Below are 17,129 nucleotides of genomic sequence, written 5' to 3'. Positions count from 1 at the left end.
GAAAAAAAAAAAAACTAGTAAAGAGAAAACTCAGAGGATAAAACATCTTTTCAGGTATTTGAAGAACTCTCCTATTGTATTTATCCCATGTTTGTCACATATTATATCATTTCTGTACTGCTCCAAAGTAGAAAGTTCCGGAAGGAGGGCCATGCCTGGGAAGGAGGGCAGTGGATAAAACTGGGACAGGACAGTTCCCGTCATAAAGACCCAAGTCTTCTGCATGCTTGTGAACCATCCAGATTCTCCGAGCACCACAGTTCTCCCGAAGTCTGACAGAACTGTTACTTACTCATTTATTCAAGCCTGTAACCAATTCTTACCAAGCCCAGAAACACATCACATTTTATTTTCAATAATATCAAATTTTTAAATTGCACTTCAGGTATTTATGTACATTTGTTCCTGATGTTTATAAAGTTTTAGATGTATTTTGTTCATTCTACAGAACATGAATATATTTTACTATTTAAAATTATCATAAAGGTATGGAAAAACTTTTGGTTGGACATGTTGATGTTCAAGGCTTCATTTGACAAGAAATCACTTCTACTATGAAAGGAAAACAGGAGTGATTATGTAAGAATTTATAAAAAAGACAGGAGAAAAAAATACAGTATTCTTACAGTGAGTATGTTCATATCCAATTTTCACTCCATTGATTCTTACATGTCCACTGATTTAAAAAAACAAAGGTCAGAAAGGAGGGCAAAGGTGTAGCTCAGTGGGGAAGCTCTTTCCCTAGCATGCATGAAGCCCTAGGTCTGAACTGCAGCATCCAAAAAAGTTAAAACCAAAAAAGGAAATCTGATTTTATACTGCATGTTTCCCTCATTTGCATAAAGTCTTTAACATGCTTCCTAACATGTTGAATATGTTTCCTGCTTATTTCCATGCAAAATCCTAACTGATTCCATATTGTTCAATCTATTTGCTTAATGTCCACTATATTCATTCTTACAGAACAGTAACTGGCTTTCCACTCTGGTTTAAAGTCAACTAAAAAACCACGATACTTTCTAAATAACTAAAATAGAAGCCAAGCAGCAGTACTTACTTAAAGAAATAACTTGTTGCTCATAATAGAAGAAATACAAACTTTATCATGTTGAGTGACTGGTTACTTCTTTTCACATGAAACAAAATTTCATCACACCCTTACCTGTGGAACCATTGCAACTCTCTGGTTTCTTTTAGGTGATTTTGTATTTATTTGTCTATCATCTTCCTCAGAAAAGAGTCGACTTCGTTTTGAATTTCTAAAAGGCTATGATAGAATTTTTTTAAATGAAAAAAGCAGAACATTTCTTATTTTTGTTCCAAAGTACAGTTTTATATTTGGAAAATACAACTAAGTCTGGATTATCAGCAGTATAGAAAACTAAGTACGAGTAATACAACACACATAAAGTAAAAAATAATCTTAGATTTAGAAAATATTAAAAACATAAATTTATGTGATTTGTTTATAAATGAAATACCTAGTTGATGATAAAGCTAAAACTAGAACCCAAGTCTCCTTACTGGCAGCCTTGGATAAAGAAGATAGGAAAATAAATTCTGGAAATTCCAGTTCAAATTATGTGGGTGACTATCAACTGAGTGTATCACATGATGTCTAATGCATAGGGCTGGCTGGGACAAAGGCATTAAATTACTCAAGAAGAGGAAGCCGAAATGTATATAGTACTGTACTAGATCTGTTGTCAAAATTGTCACCCAAGTTTCTCTTTGTAAATAAAAATACAAAAAATATATAAATAGATAAAAAAATACTTCATAATTACCTTTAGAGCTTAAAAAAATGTAGGTATCCAAAGTACACAATACACTCAAGTGCCTATATAATGTGATAAAATTTATACTCCACCCTAGGTTGAGAGTTCTCATGAATAGAGAGAAAGAACAGAAATTGTATCCCAGTAAGGTCCCACCACCAAGAAAAATCCTCATGTCTGTGGAAGGCAGCTATGCTCACCACTCTCCCAAGTCTTCATGCCTACTTGGAAAGGATGCAGGTGCAGAGGGATAACAATACATAGGCAGCACCCAATGGAGTCAGGATGAGAACCCTGAAATTAAACTCACAGCTCCAATAGCCAAGCTCCTTCTGCCTTCCCCTCCCCTGACCATGGACAGCAGGAGGAAGGGAGCAGAGTGACGGAGCTGCCAGCCTATCATTCACTATGGCCACTTGCTGCTGTCCTGACCAGTGCCAAGCCTGTTTCATCATTAACCCAACTCCTAGCTACCTGGCTGAGCAGGAGGTGGGGGTCTTAAAACTGCTAGTCATGCAACTTATGCTCATCTCTACTTCTCACTTCCAAATGTACTACTTTGACTTATAAAAGACTTAATACCCAACCACTTACTTATATATTTTCTTGCAAGGACCAGACCCACATAAAGCTTTATGCAATACCCAATAAAAGTATGATTTTGGGTTGTTGACATTTGTTTTTCCTATTTAAAGAAACTACAATTATTTAACAAATGTATGATAATCAGATTACAATGGCTATGATAACTGATCTAAATAAGATCAAATACTACTCAATTACACTTGAAGATTCAAATGCTTATGGTTGGGAAAAACTTTGGAAATGTTTTACTGTGTTACAAGAATTTACATATGATAATATAATTTAGCTACAATTATTGTAAAATCCTTACCATTTCAACCGCAGGGCTTGTATTCCTGCCTTTCCAAACAGGGGTTTTCTGTAAAGAACTGTACTTTTCATTCCATGTGTTAGATAAGCTTCCCTCTGTAATGAATAATTAATGTTAATTAAATTTAAGCTTAAGTTCATAGGGTTTTATACTATGAACACTACCTTTTTCATAGCAATGTATCTAAAATATATACCAATGTGAAAAAAATATACTGATCATAATAATTTTAGTTTATTACAAGCAAAAAATCTCATTTGTGATTTCCTGACCAAGTCCCTTAATAATCTGATAATAATGCATCTTGAAAGTATTCTGCTTCTATACTGAGCCAGGTGTGGTGGCACACATCTGTAATCCCAGCACTTGGGAGGCTGAGGCAGGAGGGTCACTGTGAGCTCGAGGCCAGCTAATGCTGCATAGTGAATTCAAAGCCAGCCTCAACTACATAATGAGACACTGTATCAAAACCAAACCAAACCAAACCAAAGCAAAACAAAAGAAAACAAAATCTAGACTGAAACATACGGCTTTTTTCTTTTGTTTTTTGATAATTTCTCCTATTCTAATTGCCATGGACTATCTCATAATTTTTGGTACAATTTTATTTTTGTTTGTTTCTTTTTGGTACCGGGGATCGAACTTGGGTCCTTGTGCTTGCATGCCAGGCACCGAAACCACTGAACTGCATCCCCGCCCCTTTGGTACAATTTTGATTGAAAGTGGGGCAATGGAAAATTGAAAAATCCTCCTCTAATTCTGAATTTATAACATATTTATGAATGTTTTCGCTTCAATATATGAAACCTTTGACATATGAAAATGAAATTAGTATGGCATTTGTTTTCTTAATTCAAAAAAAAGTCTTTGAAGTTGTGCACAACCATGAGAACCGATCAAGTAAATGATGAGACATTATGAAAATAAAAAGGAGTTTAACTTTTGTAAAAAGGTGTATATATACATATATGTATATTTACATAGAGAGAATCTGGTATCAGTATATAAAGGTTATTTTCATTTTTTTCTAGCTGTTTGCTAGCATTTTCTAGTTTTTTTCTATAAGAAATTTGTATTAGTTGTGTAATTTTTAAAAAAGAAACAGGGCTGAGGCCTGCTCAGCGGTAGAGTACTACACCTGTAGTACCAGCTACCTGGGAGGCTGAAGGCTATCCCTTAAGCCCAGGAGTTCAATGGCAGCCTGGGCAACACAGGGAAAACCCACTGCGAAAAAAGAAAGAAAGACAGAAAGAAAGGAAGAGAGGAAAATGAAAAAAAGAAATGAATTTAACATCTGGAGAAAAAAATGCTTTTTCAGGAGTGTATTTGAAGAATCACGAAAGAGGTGGGGAGATGAGTGTAGCTCGGGGTAGAATGTGTGCACAAGGCCCCAGGTTCAATCCCTAGTACAAACAAGGTGGTAGGATGGAGTCAATCCATCCAGGTAAACAAACTGAAGCATTCTGGAAGATAAGGACTGCATATAGTAAACCACCAATCCAAAGCACAAAATAGTAGCTTTATTGACTAAAAATACTAAAGAACCTCTGAGAATATTCAGCTTGCTTTCCAATTTATTTACCCAGTAGAAAATCAAGAAGTAAAAGGTGAAGCCTAACATGGTAGTGCCGAAATATTTTTGTTGTTGTTTTTGTTTTTTTGAGACATGGCCTAGGTATGCTCAGGTTGCCCTTGAGCTCATTACATGGCTGAGGCAGGCCTCAAACTCATTGCAATCCTGTCTTGGCCTCCCCAGTCTTGGAACTGCAGGTGTATAAATTCACATCTGGCTTCTGATATAAAACTGTAAAAAGAGCTAGGGCTGTATCTCAGTGGTAGAGCACTTGCCTGGGATGCAGGAGGTCTGGGTTCAATCCCCATACCACCAAAAAAAAAAAAAAAAAGGTAAAATTTAAAATATATTAAGATGATTAGTCCAGTGTGCCTACCAAAAGAAACAGCAAGACCAAGAGCAGATCTTGTTTTACCTGAGAAAGAGAAAAGTACTATTATTCTTTTATTTTGGGGAACTTGCACTATTACTTAGAAGTCAAGATTCTTAAACATGCAGCTCAGCACAGGTTTAATAAACGCTATAAATATAAGCAAGATTTTCCTCAAATGCTTAGTTAGAAAGTTCTTCTTGGGCCAATAACCTTAGAAAATTTTTTTTCTTAATTTCTAACTGAAGACTAATTCTCTAAAAGGATATGAATTTAAAATTATCAGCAAAAGTCAATACTTAGACACTATGAGACTAGAAATAAATAGAATGGAAATAGAAAAGAAAAACATGATATCTAATTTTATGAATTAAATTTCTATTTTATGATATACTAAAAAAGGTGTAATTCTTACCTTTTAAACTGACGAGAGCTTTTGCTGAAGAGCCTACAGTTAAAGATAAAACAAATCAATAATTACTTTATAATCAAAATGAGAGAAAAAATTGGTTTGGGAGTTAAAGTGATTAACAGGTTTGAGTGAGGCAGTTTAAAGCGACGGTGGAATGTACACTTAGAAATAACTAGTAGACAATACAAGCAGCAGATCAAAACTCAAATAGAGTAAGGAAGAACTGGAGAGGGATGTTTATTTAGCAGTCCTTTTGAAGCTGTGAGAGTCACAAACCATGTTGAGAGAAAAGTAAGAGAAGAGAGTAGGGAAGAGAAAGGAAAAGTAGGGACAGATATAATTTTGGTCCTCATTCCAAGTGCTCTGGTACTAGAAGAAATGAAAATAGGAACTGACACTTATTCAGACAAAGATTAAGGGCTGGGGGATTTAGCTCAGTGGTTTCACCGCCTGCTGTGCAAGCGCAGGGACCCAAGTTTGAACCCTGGCACCAAAAACAAACAAACAAAAAAACCCCATGAAAAACACACAAAGATTAGAAGTGGAAAGGAAGTGGAGAAAACAGCAAATGGAAATGATCCAGGGATTGTCATAGTAGGCAATAAGTCCCTTGAAAGTCTAGAATGCAAGTAGGTACAAATACTGTACTTAAGGGTCAAAGCTGGGGAAAGGAGCTGGAAACAGCCAAGAGGGACTGGCATAAACATGGAGGGATTCACTAGATAAAACACAATTAGTGAGGGCCAGGATTTAGCTCAGTGGTGCCGCCGCCTGCCTCACAGGAGCAAGGTCCCCGGTACCAAAAGCAAAAACAAAAACAACATAATTAGTGTACAGCAGAATAACCAAGAAGCTCCTCATACACATGGAATCTGTACTGCTTGGCACGGTGGTGCACTCCTGCAATCCCAGCCCTCAGGAGGCTGAGGGAGGATCACCGTAAGTTTGAGGCCACCATGGCCTCCACAGTGAGGTCAGCCTGAACTGCAGCACAAGACTCTGTCTCAAAAAAAAAAAAACAAGCAGCACATAAAAAGCACCTGTATTATTATTATTATTATTTTGGGGTTTTTTCCCAGTACCGGAGATCGAACTCAGGACCTTGCACTTGCTGGGCAGGCACAGCGCCACTGAGCTACATCCCTGGACCTCGTTTTTCTTTGTTTGAAAGGCAGTATTGCTAGTGGCTATCAGAGTAAGTTCTATCTAGACTAGGTGTGTTTGAATCTTGGCTCTGTCGCTTTCCTGGTATGATGCCTTCCCAAGTTACTGACCCTACGTGCTTCTGTTTTCTTGTGTATAAAATGGAAAGTAAAAGTGTAGACAGGGTACACAGTACTTAGCCAATTTTCATTCAGTGATTACTGTTTGTATTTACTGTGATTGACCACAAATTATTAGGCTAAGAATATAATATAAATAATCAGATGAATCTGATTAGACTCCTGCGCTAACTGGGTATGCTTGTTCACTCAACCAGTATTTACCGAATGCTTGCCATAAACACTGTTTTGGGGGCTGAGGTAACCCCAAGGAATGAGATACAGCCTCTGCTCAAAGGGAGTTTACATTCTACAAGAGACACACATTAGCACATAAAATAATAATTACAGTTCACAGCAGTTTTGCTCTAAAGGAAATGAACTGGGTGACATTTGTATGTGTGTGTAGGGGTTTACATAGGCTAGGCTTTTAGAGGGGTAACATCTGAAAAGATCTAACCATGAGAGAGCAGAAAAACCCTGAGAAATTAGTTTAAAATATTCAAGGAACAAGGAGGAGTGGTCTTGTATTTGTCATGAAGTTAGTGTAAAGTGAGAAAAGGCCAGAGAAATAAGTCAGATGTTATCATGGCAAGGAACTGGGAAGGCAAGCAGAAGAAAAAAGAAACAGCATACTCTGGTGGGGTTACCAACTAAGTAATCACATAAATGGAAAACTGCAACTGTGACGGCTGTAACTCTGAAGTTACACAGTGGTATAAAAAGATTAAAGAAAACATAATTGACAGCACTTGGGAGGCTGAGGCAGGAGGATCATCGTGAGTTCAACGCCAGCCTGGAATACATAGTGAGTTCAAGGCCAGCCTGAACTACACAGTGAGACCTTGTCACAAAAAAATCAAAAAAAAAAAAGAAAAGAAAAGAAAGCGTAATTGAGTCAGGGAGAATGAATAACTCTGAAGAAGCTTAAAACAAGAACTAAAGGGTAAGTAGAAGTTAACTGGAAATAAGAGGAGTTAGAGAGCATTCCAGTCAGAGAACAGCATCTGCAAAAGCCCTGCAGAAAAGGGAGCCTGGAGGAGGATCTACATACATTTTGAAAGGATTTATTTGGCTGTGTGTAGCAGGGGGATGGATTAATGGGAAACAAGTGGTTCCTGTAGAAAAGAGACAGTGACAATTTGGGGAAATGATGGTAAAAGTAGGCAGAACTGAGAGAAAGTTTCAAGACTTCCTAAAGGCTTAAAGAAGGGAAGTGAAAGAGAAAAGCGTCAAAGATAACCTCTAGGTTTCTGCTGTGCCGGCTGAATCCACAGTGAAACCATTCATTAGGATAGGAGCCCTTGCAACCATCTATGTCCTGGGTGGGAGCATGAGGGGGAGTCCGACCTCTGAAGTTTGATGGGCTCTGAGGCACGAGAGGAGATGTGAAACAGCAAGAGCTCCGAGGAAAGAGTTGGGTGAAAGACGGCTTCAGTTTCCTCATATATACATCAAGTACTTGTATCAATTAAAACTGAAGATTAAATGAGAAAATACATGTAACATGCTTCACACAGCACTGATGCATAGTAAGTACTCAATTGATGACAGCTTTTACTACTGATGTTATAGTGCCTATTAGCTAATCTATTAGCTACTCACTCCCTTGACTAAACTTGGCAAAAAACATATTCCAGTATCAAACTGAAATCATTTTTCCTTTTCAAGATGCTGCTCCATTTTAATAATGCCTGTTATTCCACATTCAATTCCATATAAATCAAGTATTTATATATATTTGATTTGTGGCATTGTATAACACACCAGGTATGGCAATCCCTGTTTTCAACAAAGCTACAGTCTAGCTAAATAAGATACACCACACAAACACACATGCAGGCCGCTCAAAATCAATGTACCAGAGATGTTATATTAGTCAGATTTTGGCTGCTGTCACCAAATACCTGAGACCAACAACTTAGTGGAAAAAGATTTATTTTGGCTCACAGTTTCGGTCCACGGTCATTTGGCTCTGCTGCCTTTAAGTTTGTGACAAGGCAGAAATATGACAGAAGGGTGTGGAGGAGCAAAGCTGCTCACCTCATGGCAGCCAAGAAGTGGACAGTGAGAAGGCCAGAGAGCAAGAGGCCTGGGACAACATACAGTTCTCAGGTCATGCCAAGACCCATTCCCTTCAACTAGATCCCACCGCCTGTTTCCATCACCTCCCACTAATGCCATCAAATTACGATCCCATTAGTGGATTAATTCACTGATGAAGTAAGAACCCTCATGACCTAGTCACTTCCCCAATCCCACCAGCAACCAAGCCTTCAACACAACGAGCCTTTGTGGGGGCATACACATCCAAACCACAACAGGTGTCACACAGTAATAAATGACTGGGTTAAGAGTATGGCTGCAATTTGGACCTTGGTCTGAATCCCAAGTCTCTACAAGGAACCGAAATAAGGAAAACATTTTCAGATGACAAGCACCTGTGCTTATTAGGCCTTCCCTTATTTAGAAGCACCCTAAGTCACAATCCACATTATTCTCCAAACAAGAAACAATACAGTTCACGGACAGTATACAGCTACACGCTGTCAAACAGCTAACAGCTATTTACACTGAAATTAAGATGGAATTGAAAGTTCAGTTGGTTCCTCAGTCATTCTAGCTGCATTTGAAGTGTTTCCTGGGCTCTCACAGCTAGTGGCTATCCATCCTGCTGGGCACTGCTAAAGATAACATTTCCATGGCTAAGAAAGTTTTTTTTGGGACGCAGCACTGGTCTAGATCAAATTTAAAACACAAACATTTTAAATACAACTTTTCCCCAGCATGGCAACTTGTTAACTTCATAATACATTACGAATATATGACCCCACAAAGCAAGCAGCATTGGCAGTATCTCGAGCGCTCATTTTTAAAGTCTATGCTTTGCATGCAGATACATTCAATTGACTGTGCCTTCTGATTTTGTTATACTAAAATTCTCCCCATGTGATATATACTTTATAAACCCAATGGAGAGGGTGGATTCAGGACCACTTTGTAATTAACTAAGATGAAATATCTGTCTTTCTATGTGATTTGTGCAATACTGAAAATTACAAAATTAACTTCCATCGTCCTTAAACTAAGAATTGGTGCTTTCCTTGACTCCACACTGGTGAGCACCCAGGTCTCGGAGGAGGGAGAACCGGTTCGTGAGGCACTCGGGAGGGGACGTCAGCCAGGGCAGGGCACACGTGTGTGTGCTGGTCACATCTGTGCGGAAGGGCACTGCCCGGGTTCCCAAGACCCATCCACGCAGCAGAGAGCGTGGGGCGGGGCCCTGAACCCCGCAGGTACAGCCCGGCTCGGCTCCGGGAGGCTCCCCAGGCGCCTGCGGCCCCAGGGGCAGGGGCCAGCCCCCTGACACCGAGACGCTCCCGGGGTGCAGAGCGCCAGTCCCCGAGCGCCGGGCGCTGTCACGGGGCGCGAGCCGCGGCCGGCCGGGAAGCTGCCCGCCGAGCTCCCGGCCCCGGACGGGCGCGTTACGTAACCCGGCGGCGTCCCCCGCGTCCCGGGGCCGCTCTTCCCCGCCTCCGCCGCGGACCCGGGTCGCGCCAGGGGAGCAGCGGCTGCCTCCGCCCGGCTCTGAGCGGACTCCTGGGCTTTCAGTTTCCGGCCCTGGCGTTCGCACAACCCCAGAAACCGACGCACAGACACCATAACAAAGGAGGCGCCGCGGCGGCAGCACCGGGTTAGGGGGACTAGGGGACGGCGGCGGGGGTGGCAGGCGGCCCACCGGCCGGGCAGAGTGCACGGCCGCCCGTGCCAACCCAGACAGCCGCGAGGCAGGCGACCGGCGGGAGGAGGGGGTGCTTGGAGGTGCTACTCACTCTCGTCAGGCAACTGGTCGAGCTCCGCCATCTTGAACGAGCCGCGCCGCTTTTTCAAAGGCTGCCCGCCGCGGTGCATTGTGGGGCGGAGACTGTCTTTGCGAGGGAGGTTCGAATGCGCAGCGCTGCCCGGCGCCGCGCCGCTCCCGCCCGCTCGGCGCCTCGGCAGCCCGCCCCGCCCCGCGGCCGCTGGGATCTGCCCTGAGGCCGCGCGCGCGCGCGCGCGCGGGTGGACTGCGGCTACCCGCGGCCCCCCGAGTCCAGCCTGGGCCCCCGCCGCCGCCCTGCGGCCCCCCGGCTCGCGCGGCAGCTGCAGGCCCTTCGGGGCGCCGGCGGAGGGCACCTGCGGCCGGCGCGTGGGCCTCGCCTCTCAGTGGCGGGCGCGAGGGGCCTCCCCACGCCGGGCGACCGGACTCGGATCTCGGCTACCACTCGCGGCTAGGGAAGCCTGCGCTCCTGAGTGGGGCCCCGAGAGCCCGAAGAGCCCTGAGGTCGCGAAGTTGGCGGTGGCTGGGAGACGACGGGAGGCTTCGCGGAGACGCCTCACGGAGATTAGGTACCCGAGGCAAGGCTGGCGGCGCGGCGTGCGAGTCGCTCTTCTAGTGAAAGAAGCCCCAGCAAAGGTGTCGCAGTTCTTGTCTGTGCCACTTTGCAAAAATAAACCAGGGTTGCTTTTCAGCGATTTCGTTAACAGACGTCGTTGCGCTGCAGCTTTTTGTGCAGGAATTTATGCGGGATGGGGTGGGAGATGGGACCGGTAAGCCTGGGAAGGACAATTTAGGTGATGAGCGGATGAGCGAGTTCCAGGACTGAGTGTTGAAAGGTAGCAGATCGGGGGGGGGGGGGGGAGGTGAACTTGCTGAGGCTGCAGGAGGGAGGAGCCGAGTCTTAGGAAAGGCCGGCAGGTTTCCGTTTATTTAGACAAGGTGAGCAGCGAACTTGCCAGGGACAGGGTGAGAGACTGGAACCAGTCAGGCAAAGAACAGCGCAGAGATGGCTGGCGCGTGGACGTGGAATTTCGGAGGGTGGCCCTGGTGCTAGTTGTACAGTCTCAGACTAGTTTTTTTTTTCTAATGTTTGGCGCCCAAGATTGAACCGAGGGCCTTGGCTTGCTGGCCAGGTGCTCTGCCACTGAGCTATGTCCCCAGCCCCATAAAGTTGTTCTGCATTAAATGAATGACAGTGGTGTAGACCTTACCATAATAGCTCAGAGCACCTAGCAGTTAACTACCACTCCCACCGCTAAGCATGGGAATTATCACATGGTACTGGGGCGGCATCAGTGCACCTCTCAAGAGGTGTGAAAACGGAAGAGACTTGGTGAGTCACAGAGTGAGAGGAGGAAGGACTGTCATTAGTGATCAGCTTTGTGCCTGGAGTACTGGGTGCTGCGCTGCCACGGCAGGAAGGAGAGCAGGAAGTGAGCGGAAAGTGTGCATGTTCAATTTTACACGGTGATCTTTCCGAGTGAACTTAATCCCCCCATGCCCTAGGCTTCTAAGCACACTTACCTGCCCACTAAAAGGAAAACACCACTCCCAGCTCTTGGCTGGGTGCCGCGGTACCTGGAGGTGTGTCCTGCAGCCTACTTCACCTTCAGTTTGGAGGCGGGATCGAGAAAAGGTCTCCCCTCTGAGAATGAAGGAAGAGGAATGAACATGAAGGGGGCTAAAGGTGTGAGAGAAGGAAAAGTTTCACGAATATCCCAGTGATCAGGAGGACATTAGACCAAGGCAAGCGAGGTTTTATTCTGAGGCAGTTTTGAAACAAAGCTGCTGTTTAAATCAATGGTTTAGGCCTTTCAGCATTTTAAACAAAAACTAAATGATTGTTCTTGTAGTCTGAACCCTGAAGCTATATCCCAGCTTCAGGTCTCCTGGATATACTAGTTGTGTGCCTGAAACCAAAACACTTCGCTATTATTTTTGTAACATTCTTTATTGGGTATGTGTGAGAGGTTTTGCAATCATTGGATTGCTTGATTCTTCCAGCAACCTAGTAATTTATCAAAGGACCACAGTGATGTGGCATTCGCATCAGGAATCTGGCCCACTCGTAGCACCTCAGACTCTGTGATGTGAGAACGTGTCTTAGTCTATTCCGGTACAGCAAAATACCTTGTGTTTGGGTAATTTATAAATGACAGAAATGTGTTTCTCATTGTTCTGGCACTAATGTGTTGGCACTGAGTTTGGTGAAGGCTGCTCTCTGCTTCATGTGGCAGGTCATTGCTGCCTCTTCCAGAGGAATGAACACATACACGGTCTTCACATAGCAGGAGGGACAAATGGGCAGCACAATACTCCCTTCAACCTTGAGCTCTTTTTTTTTTTGTTTAGTATCAGGTATTGAACTCCGGACCTTGTGCTTGTGCGGCAGGCGGTGGAACCACTGAGCTACATCCCCAGCCCTACCCGGCCCTGTGTGATTAAATCTATTATCTTGGGTTTTTTTGGGTTTTTTTTTTTTTGGTACTGGGGATTGAACTCGGAACCTTGCACTGGCGAGGCAGGCGGTGGAACCACTAAGCTAAATCCCTGGCCCTAACCTTGAGCTCTTTGATACAGGTGCAGTCGCATCTGTGACACCAGAGCCATCTAACTAACCTCCACAAGGCCACTCTTTTTTTGTTGTTGTTGGTACGTGAGATTGAACTCGGGACCTTGCGCTTGCAAGGCAGGCACGGGAACTACTGAGCTAAATCACTCTTACTACTATTGCATTGAGGTTAAATATCAACTGGGAACCATCATTTAAGTCATAAAACATGAACTAATGGGGTGTTAACTTTCCTTCAATTTTGTATTCCAATTTGAAATGACATGATGTACAAGTGTTCTTTTTCTTTTTTGGGGTACAGGGGATCGAACTCGGGTCCTTGCACTTCCGAGGCAGGCATTGGAACCACTGAGCTAAATCCCCAGCCCATGTTCTTCTTATCCTTCTTTAAAAAACTAAAATTTGGATAAGGACACTAATGTTAATCCAGATAAAAATACATCATAAGAAAAATAAACATGGCCAGGCATGGTGGCACACCCCTGTAATCCCAGCACCAGGAGGCTGAGGCAGGAGGATCACTATAAGTTCGAGGCTAGCCTGAGCTACACAGTGAATTCAAGGTCAGCCTGAACAGCAGAGTGAGACCCTGTCTCAAAAAAACAAAACAAAGGGCCGGGGATTTAGCTCAGTGGTTCTGCTGCCTGCCTCGAAAGGGCAAGGTCCTGAATTTGGTCCCCCGTACAAAAAAAAAAAACCAAAAAAAGAAAAATAAACTTGACCACATTTTAAGTACATCAGGTTTGATTATTTCGTGTCCGTGGTCCATTTATCAATTTATAAATAATGAATTGCAATGATTACAGATAAAGTATGTGTGTGTATATATATGTGTGTGAGTATACATTTTTCATAAATACTTTTGATGAGCTCCTGGAAGTTTGAGTTGGTGAAGAAAGATTGACTACAGTACATAGCTTGCTTTGCTTGAGAATCTTAGCAGTTAGAAAAAATTGTGACTTCATTCTATGAAAAAAAGAAAAATTATGTTGCTAGTAAGACACTAAGTTCGGTATATCTTGTCTCAACATCCAGATACACCAGGAGTAGCGATGGTCCTAGGATCTGGGTTCAAATCTCAGTTCCCCCACTTCCTCTGTCTGTGACCTTGCACAAATTACTCTGTGCTTTTTATTCTCCTCCTCCCTTGCAGGAGTCTTTTGGTCATTGAGGGGATGTCCTTGAAGGGAACTGGAATCCCTGTCTTCTCCTCATTCTTCACTTCCTGGCCATGAGAGAAGTGAATCGGCTCTGCTGTGTGCTCACACTGTGCTACCCTACCCACAGCAGTGGGCCCAGCTGACCATGGCGTAGACCGGCAGAGCTGTAAGCCAAGTAGCCCTTTCCGGTGCATTTATTATAGTAGTGGGAAGCTAACACATTTCCTGCCTAGACCAAAATGTAAGGGTCGATGTGAATAAAATTGCAATAATAAAGGATAAAATGTCCTACAAAAATCAGATGCTATGGAAGAAACATCCAATTTTAATAGAGTTTAGTCTCTCACACCACCTCCACGATGAAAACCACAACACTTAAGGCTTGTGTTAAAATATTACTTTCATGTGCTGTGTACAAACAAAACTCAAAACAGATTGAAGACCTACGTGTAAGAGCTAAAGAATAAAAGAGACCAGTAGGCAACAGTTAGTGATTAGGCAACAGTTTCTTAGATATAACATAAGAGCACGATCAACCAAAGAAGGTAAAAATTGGACATCATCAAAACTAAAATTTGTGGGGCCAGGGATTTAGCTCAGTAGTGCTGCTGCCTGCCTTGCAACCCCAAGGTCCTGAGTTTGATCCTCAGTACCAAAAAAAAACAAAACAAAAAATTAAAATTTGTGTACTTCAAAGGATACTATCAAGACAGTAAAAAGACAGCTCTCAGAATGAGAGAAAATATTTGCAAATCACATATCTGACTAGTCTACTACATCTGACTACTTGATGATAAAAACTCAATTTAAAAATGAGCCAAAGGGCTGGGGATTTAGCTCAGTGGTTCTGCTGCCTGCCTTGCAAATGCAAGGTCCCGAGTTTGATCCCTGGGACCAAAAAAAAAAGAAAGAAAAAAAAGAAAAATGAGCAAAAATGTCTGAGAATGTATGTAATTCACTGGAAGAGGACTTACCTAGGAGTGCATGAGGCCCTGGGTTCAGTCCCCAGTGCTGAAAAAAAAGGGGAGGAAAGATTAAAAAGGATAAAAAATCTGAATACACATTTCTCCTAAGAAAATGTAATAAGCCAATAAGCCCATGAAAAGATATGCAGGATCATTATCACTGGAGAGATACAAACCGCAACCACAATGAGAAACTAATTCATCTACTGTGACCGCTATAATAAAAGATAATAGCAGGGATGCGTTGGCAAAGATGTGGAGAAATTCGAGCTTCTGTGCACTCCTGGTAGAAATGTAAATGGGCCCCCTGCTATGGAAAATAGTGGGGCTGTTCCTCAAAAAATCAAACAGAAACCAGGTCAGTGGCACACAGCTGTGATCCAGCTGCTTGGGGCGTTGAGGCAGGAGGAGTTCGAGTTCATGACTAGCCTGGACAGTGTATCAAGACCCCCATGAAAGGGCTGAGGGTTTAGCTAAGCGTTCTCTGAGTTCAGTCTCCAGAATAGGAAAAAAATAGAGTTGGTAGTCACAAGTTTGCTCTCTTTTCTTAGCCACAGTACTCTAGGCAGTTAAATAGGATGTAATTATCCAGTAGTTGGTCAGCAAAAACTTATTAGCACCTAGTATGTGGCAGATATTAGGGTTGCAAACCCTTAGTGCCTGACCTGGTAAGAGTTTATAGTCTCTTGTGAAAGACACAGGCACATGCAGTGGCAGTTACTATAATTTGAGGAGATCTTCCTCAGGGCTGAGGGCAGAGTGCTTTAGTAGCATAGAGTGGGATATGAGGGAGAGGCCTAGGGGTACAGCTTGGTGGGAGTGCGCATGCTTAGCCTGTGTGGAGCCCTGGTGTTACCATCTGGATCTGGACGTCCCCACCGCCACCACTGCTGGGAGCTGGTGGAGGCATTGGGAAGTGGGCATTGTGAAGGGAAGCGACAGCACTGGACCATGCCCCGGAGGCCTGCATTGGAGGTGGACCTTCCTCTCTTTCTCTGCTCCCTGAGACCCTTGGCTGAGCTCCTCTGCCATCCTGCGTGTTCTCCGCCTTGATGTGCTGCCTTGCCACAGGTCACCACAACGTGGCCAGGCAACTGTGGACTGAAACTGAACTCTAAGCCGAAGAAGACTTTTCCTCTAAGTATATGATCTGTCATTTTGTCACAGCAACAGTTGCTAACAACTGAGTTTAAGCTCCAACATGGCGGAGCTTTCTCACCTTTCACAAAGTTCATGGTTAAGGGGTGTATAACAAAAACGATTAATAAAAAAAGTGCACACAAAATTATCTAAATTTTGTTTTGTTTTTTGAGACAGGGTCTCTTTATGTAGTTCAGGCTGGTCTTGAACTCACTATATAGCCCAGACTGGCCTCATTCACAGCAGTCTTCCTGCCTCAGCCTCCTGAGTGCTGGGATTACAAGTGTGCACCACCACGCCCGGCCAAATTTATCTAAGTTTTATGTGACATGGGAAATTTCATCAGGAAATGACCCAGACAAACAAGTCAACCTGTGGTTTTTGTTTTGTTCTGTTTTTCAAGACAAAAATCTCAGAATGTTATCCAGGCTTGAAGAATGTTATCCAGGCCTTGAACTCATGATCTTCCTACCTCACAGCTCCTAAGGAGTCAGGATTACAGGTCTGCACCACCATGCTGAGCCTAAACTTGTGTATTTTATACAGCAGTGGATAGTCATGAAGACAGGTGCTTGGATGAAAAGTGTGATCTAATGGTAATAAACTGGGGATGGGAAGATGTAGCAAGGCCTGTTTATTTATATTCTTTTTAGGATTTGTCTTCAGAGATAAGAATATTCCTGCCTGGTTTAGTGGCCCATGCCTGAAATCCCAGCTACTCAGAAGGACTGCAGTTTAGAGAGACCCTGTCCCAAAATAAACGTGCGAAGGACTGGGGATACAGGGCTGCAGGGGGGCGGTGTTCTCTGGTACAGAGAGGCCTTCAGGGGTGAAGGGCCTGGGGAAGGTGAGAGTGTGTGGTTTTTCTCAAGCACCAGAGATGTTATACTGGGGGCAGTGTGTCCTGAACTCCACTAGGGGTGAGGCGCAAGAAAGGTTTCTCAGAGAAGGATGAGCAGCAATCAGAAGAGGAAGGGTAAGAACAAACTAGTAGTATTTGTAGAGGATCGTATTCATATGCTATCTCTCCAGTGGAGGTAGAATGTGGCTTTTATTCCAGGAACTTTTAAGTAGTTAAGGACAGACAGCTGGAGAATCGAAAATAAGATGTGAGAAGAGATATGACCAGAGAGACAGAGGCCACATGAGTAGAGGGGAGTGGGGAACTTTTAAAAACATTTC

At 43.3% G+C, this 17,129-nt stretch overlaps 1 protein-coding gene across 2 annotated transcripts in view; it reads right to left on the bottom strand.

The window, feature by feature from the left end:
- The window catches only part of Lin9 (lin-9 DREAM MuvB core complex component), a 62,598-nt gene extending 52,381 nt beyond the window's left edge, over positions 1-10,217 (bottom strand). Inside the window, exons 1-5 of one of the 2 annotated variants that reach the window (XM_021242407.2) lie at positions 10,124-10,217; positions 5,032-5,064; positions 4,623-4,661; positions 2,674-2,768; positions 1,163-1,267 (exon numbers count right to left, since the gene is read on the bottom strand). In XM_021242407.2, the coding sequence (XP_021098066.1) occupies positions 1,163-1,267; positions 2,674-2,768; positions 4,623-4,661; positions 5,032-5,064; positions 10,124-10,202 (351 nt within the window). In that variant the 5' untranslated portion in view covers positions 10,203-10,217. The remainder of the gene's footprint in view (positions 1-1,162; positions 1,268-2,673; positions 2,769-4,622; positions 4,662-5,031; positions 5,065-10,123) is intronic. The other variant, XM_004861986.3, reaches the window with a different exon arrangement.
- Positions 10,218-17,129: the final 6,912 nt, after the last annotated feature.

This window comes from Heterocephalus glaber, unplaced genomic scaffold, assembly GCF_053883595.1.
Source record: "Heterocephalus glaber isolate CG9 unplaced genomic scaffold, H.glaber_assembly_v1.0 deba00001600, whole genome shotgun sequence".
In the NCBI taxonomy this organism is placed as follows: Eukaryota; Metazoa; Chordata; class Mammalia; order Rodentia; family Bathyergidae; genus Heterocephalus; species Heterocephalus glaber.
This window is presented reverse-complemented; position numbering and strand designations above follow the sequence as displayed.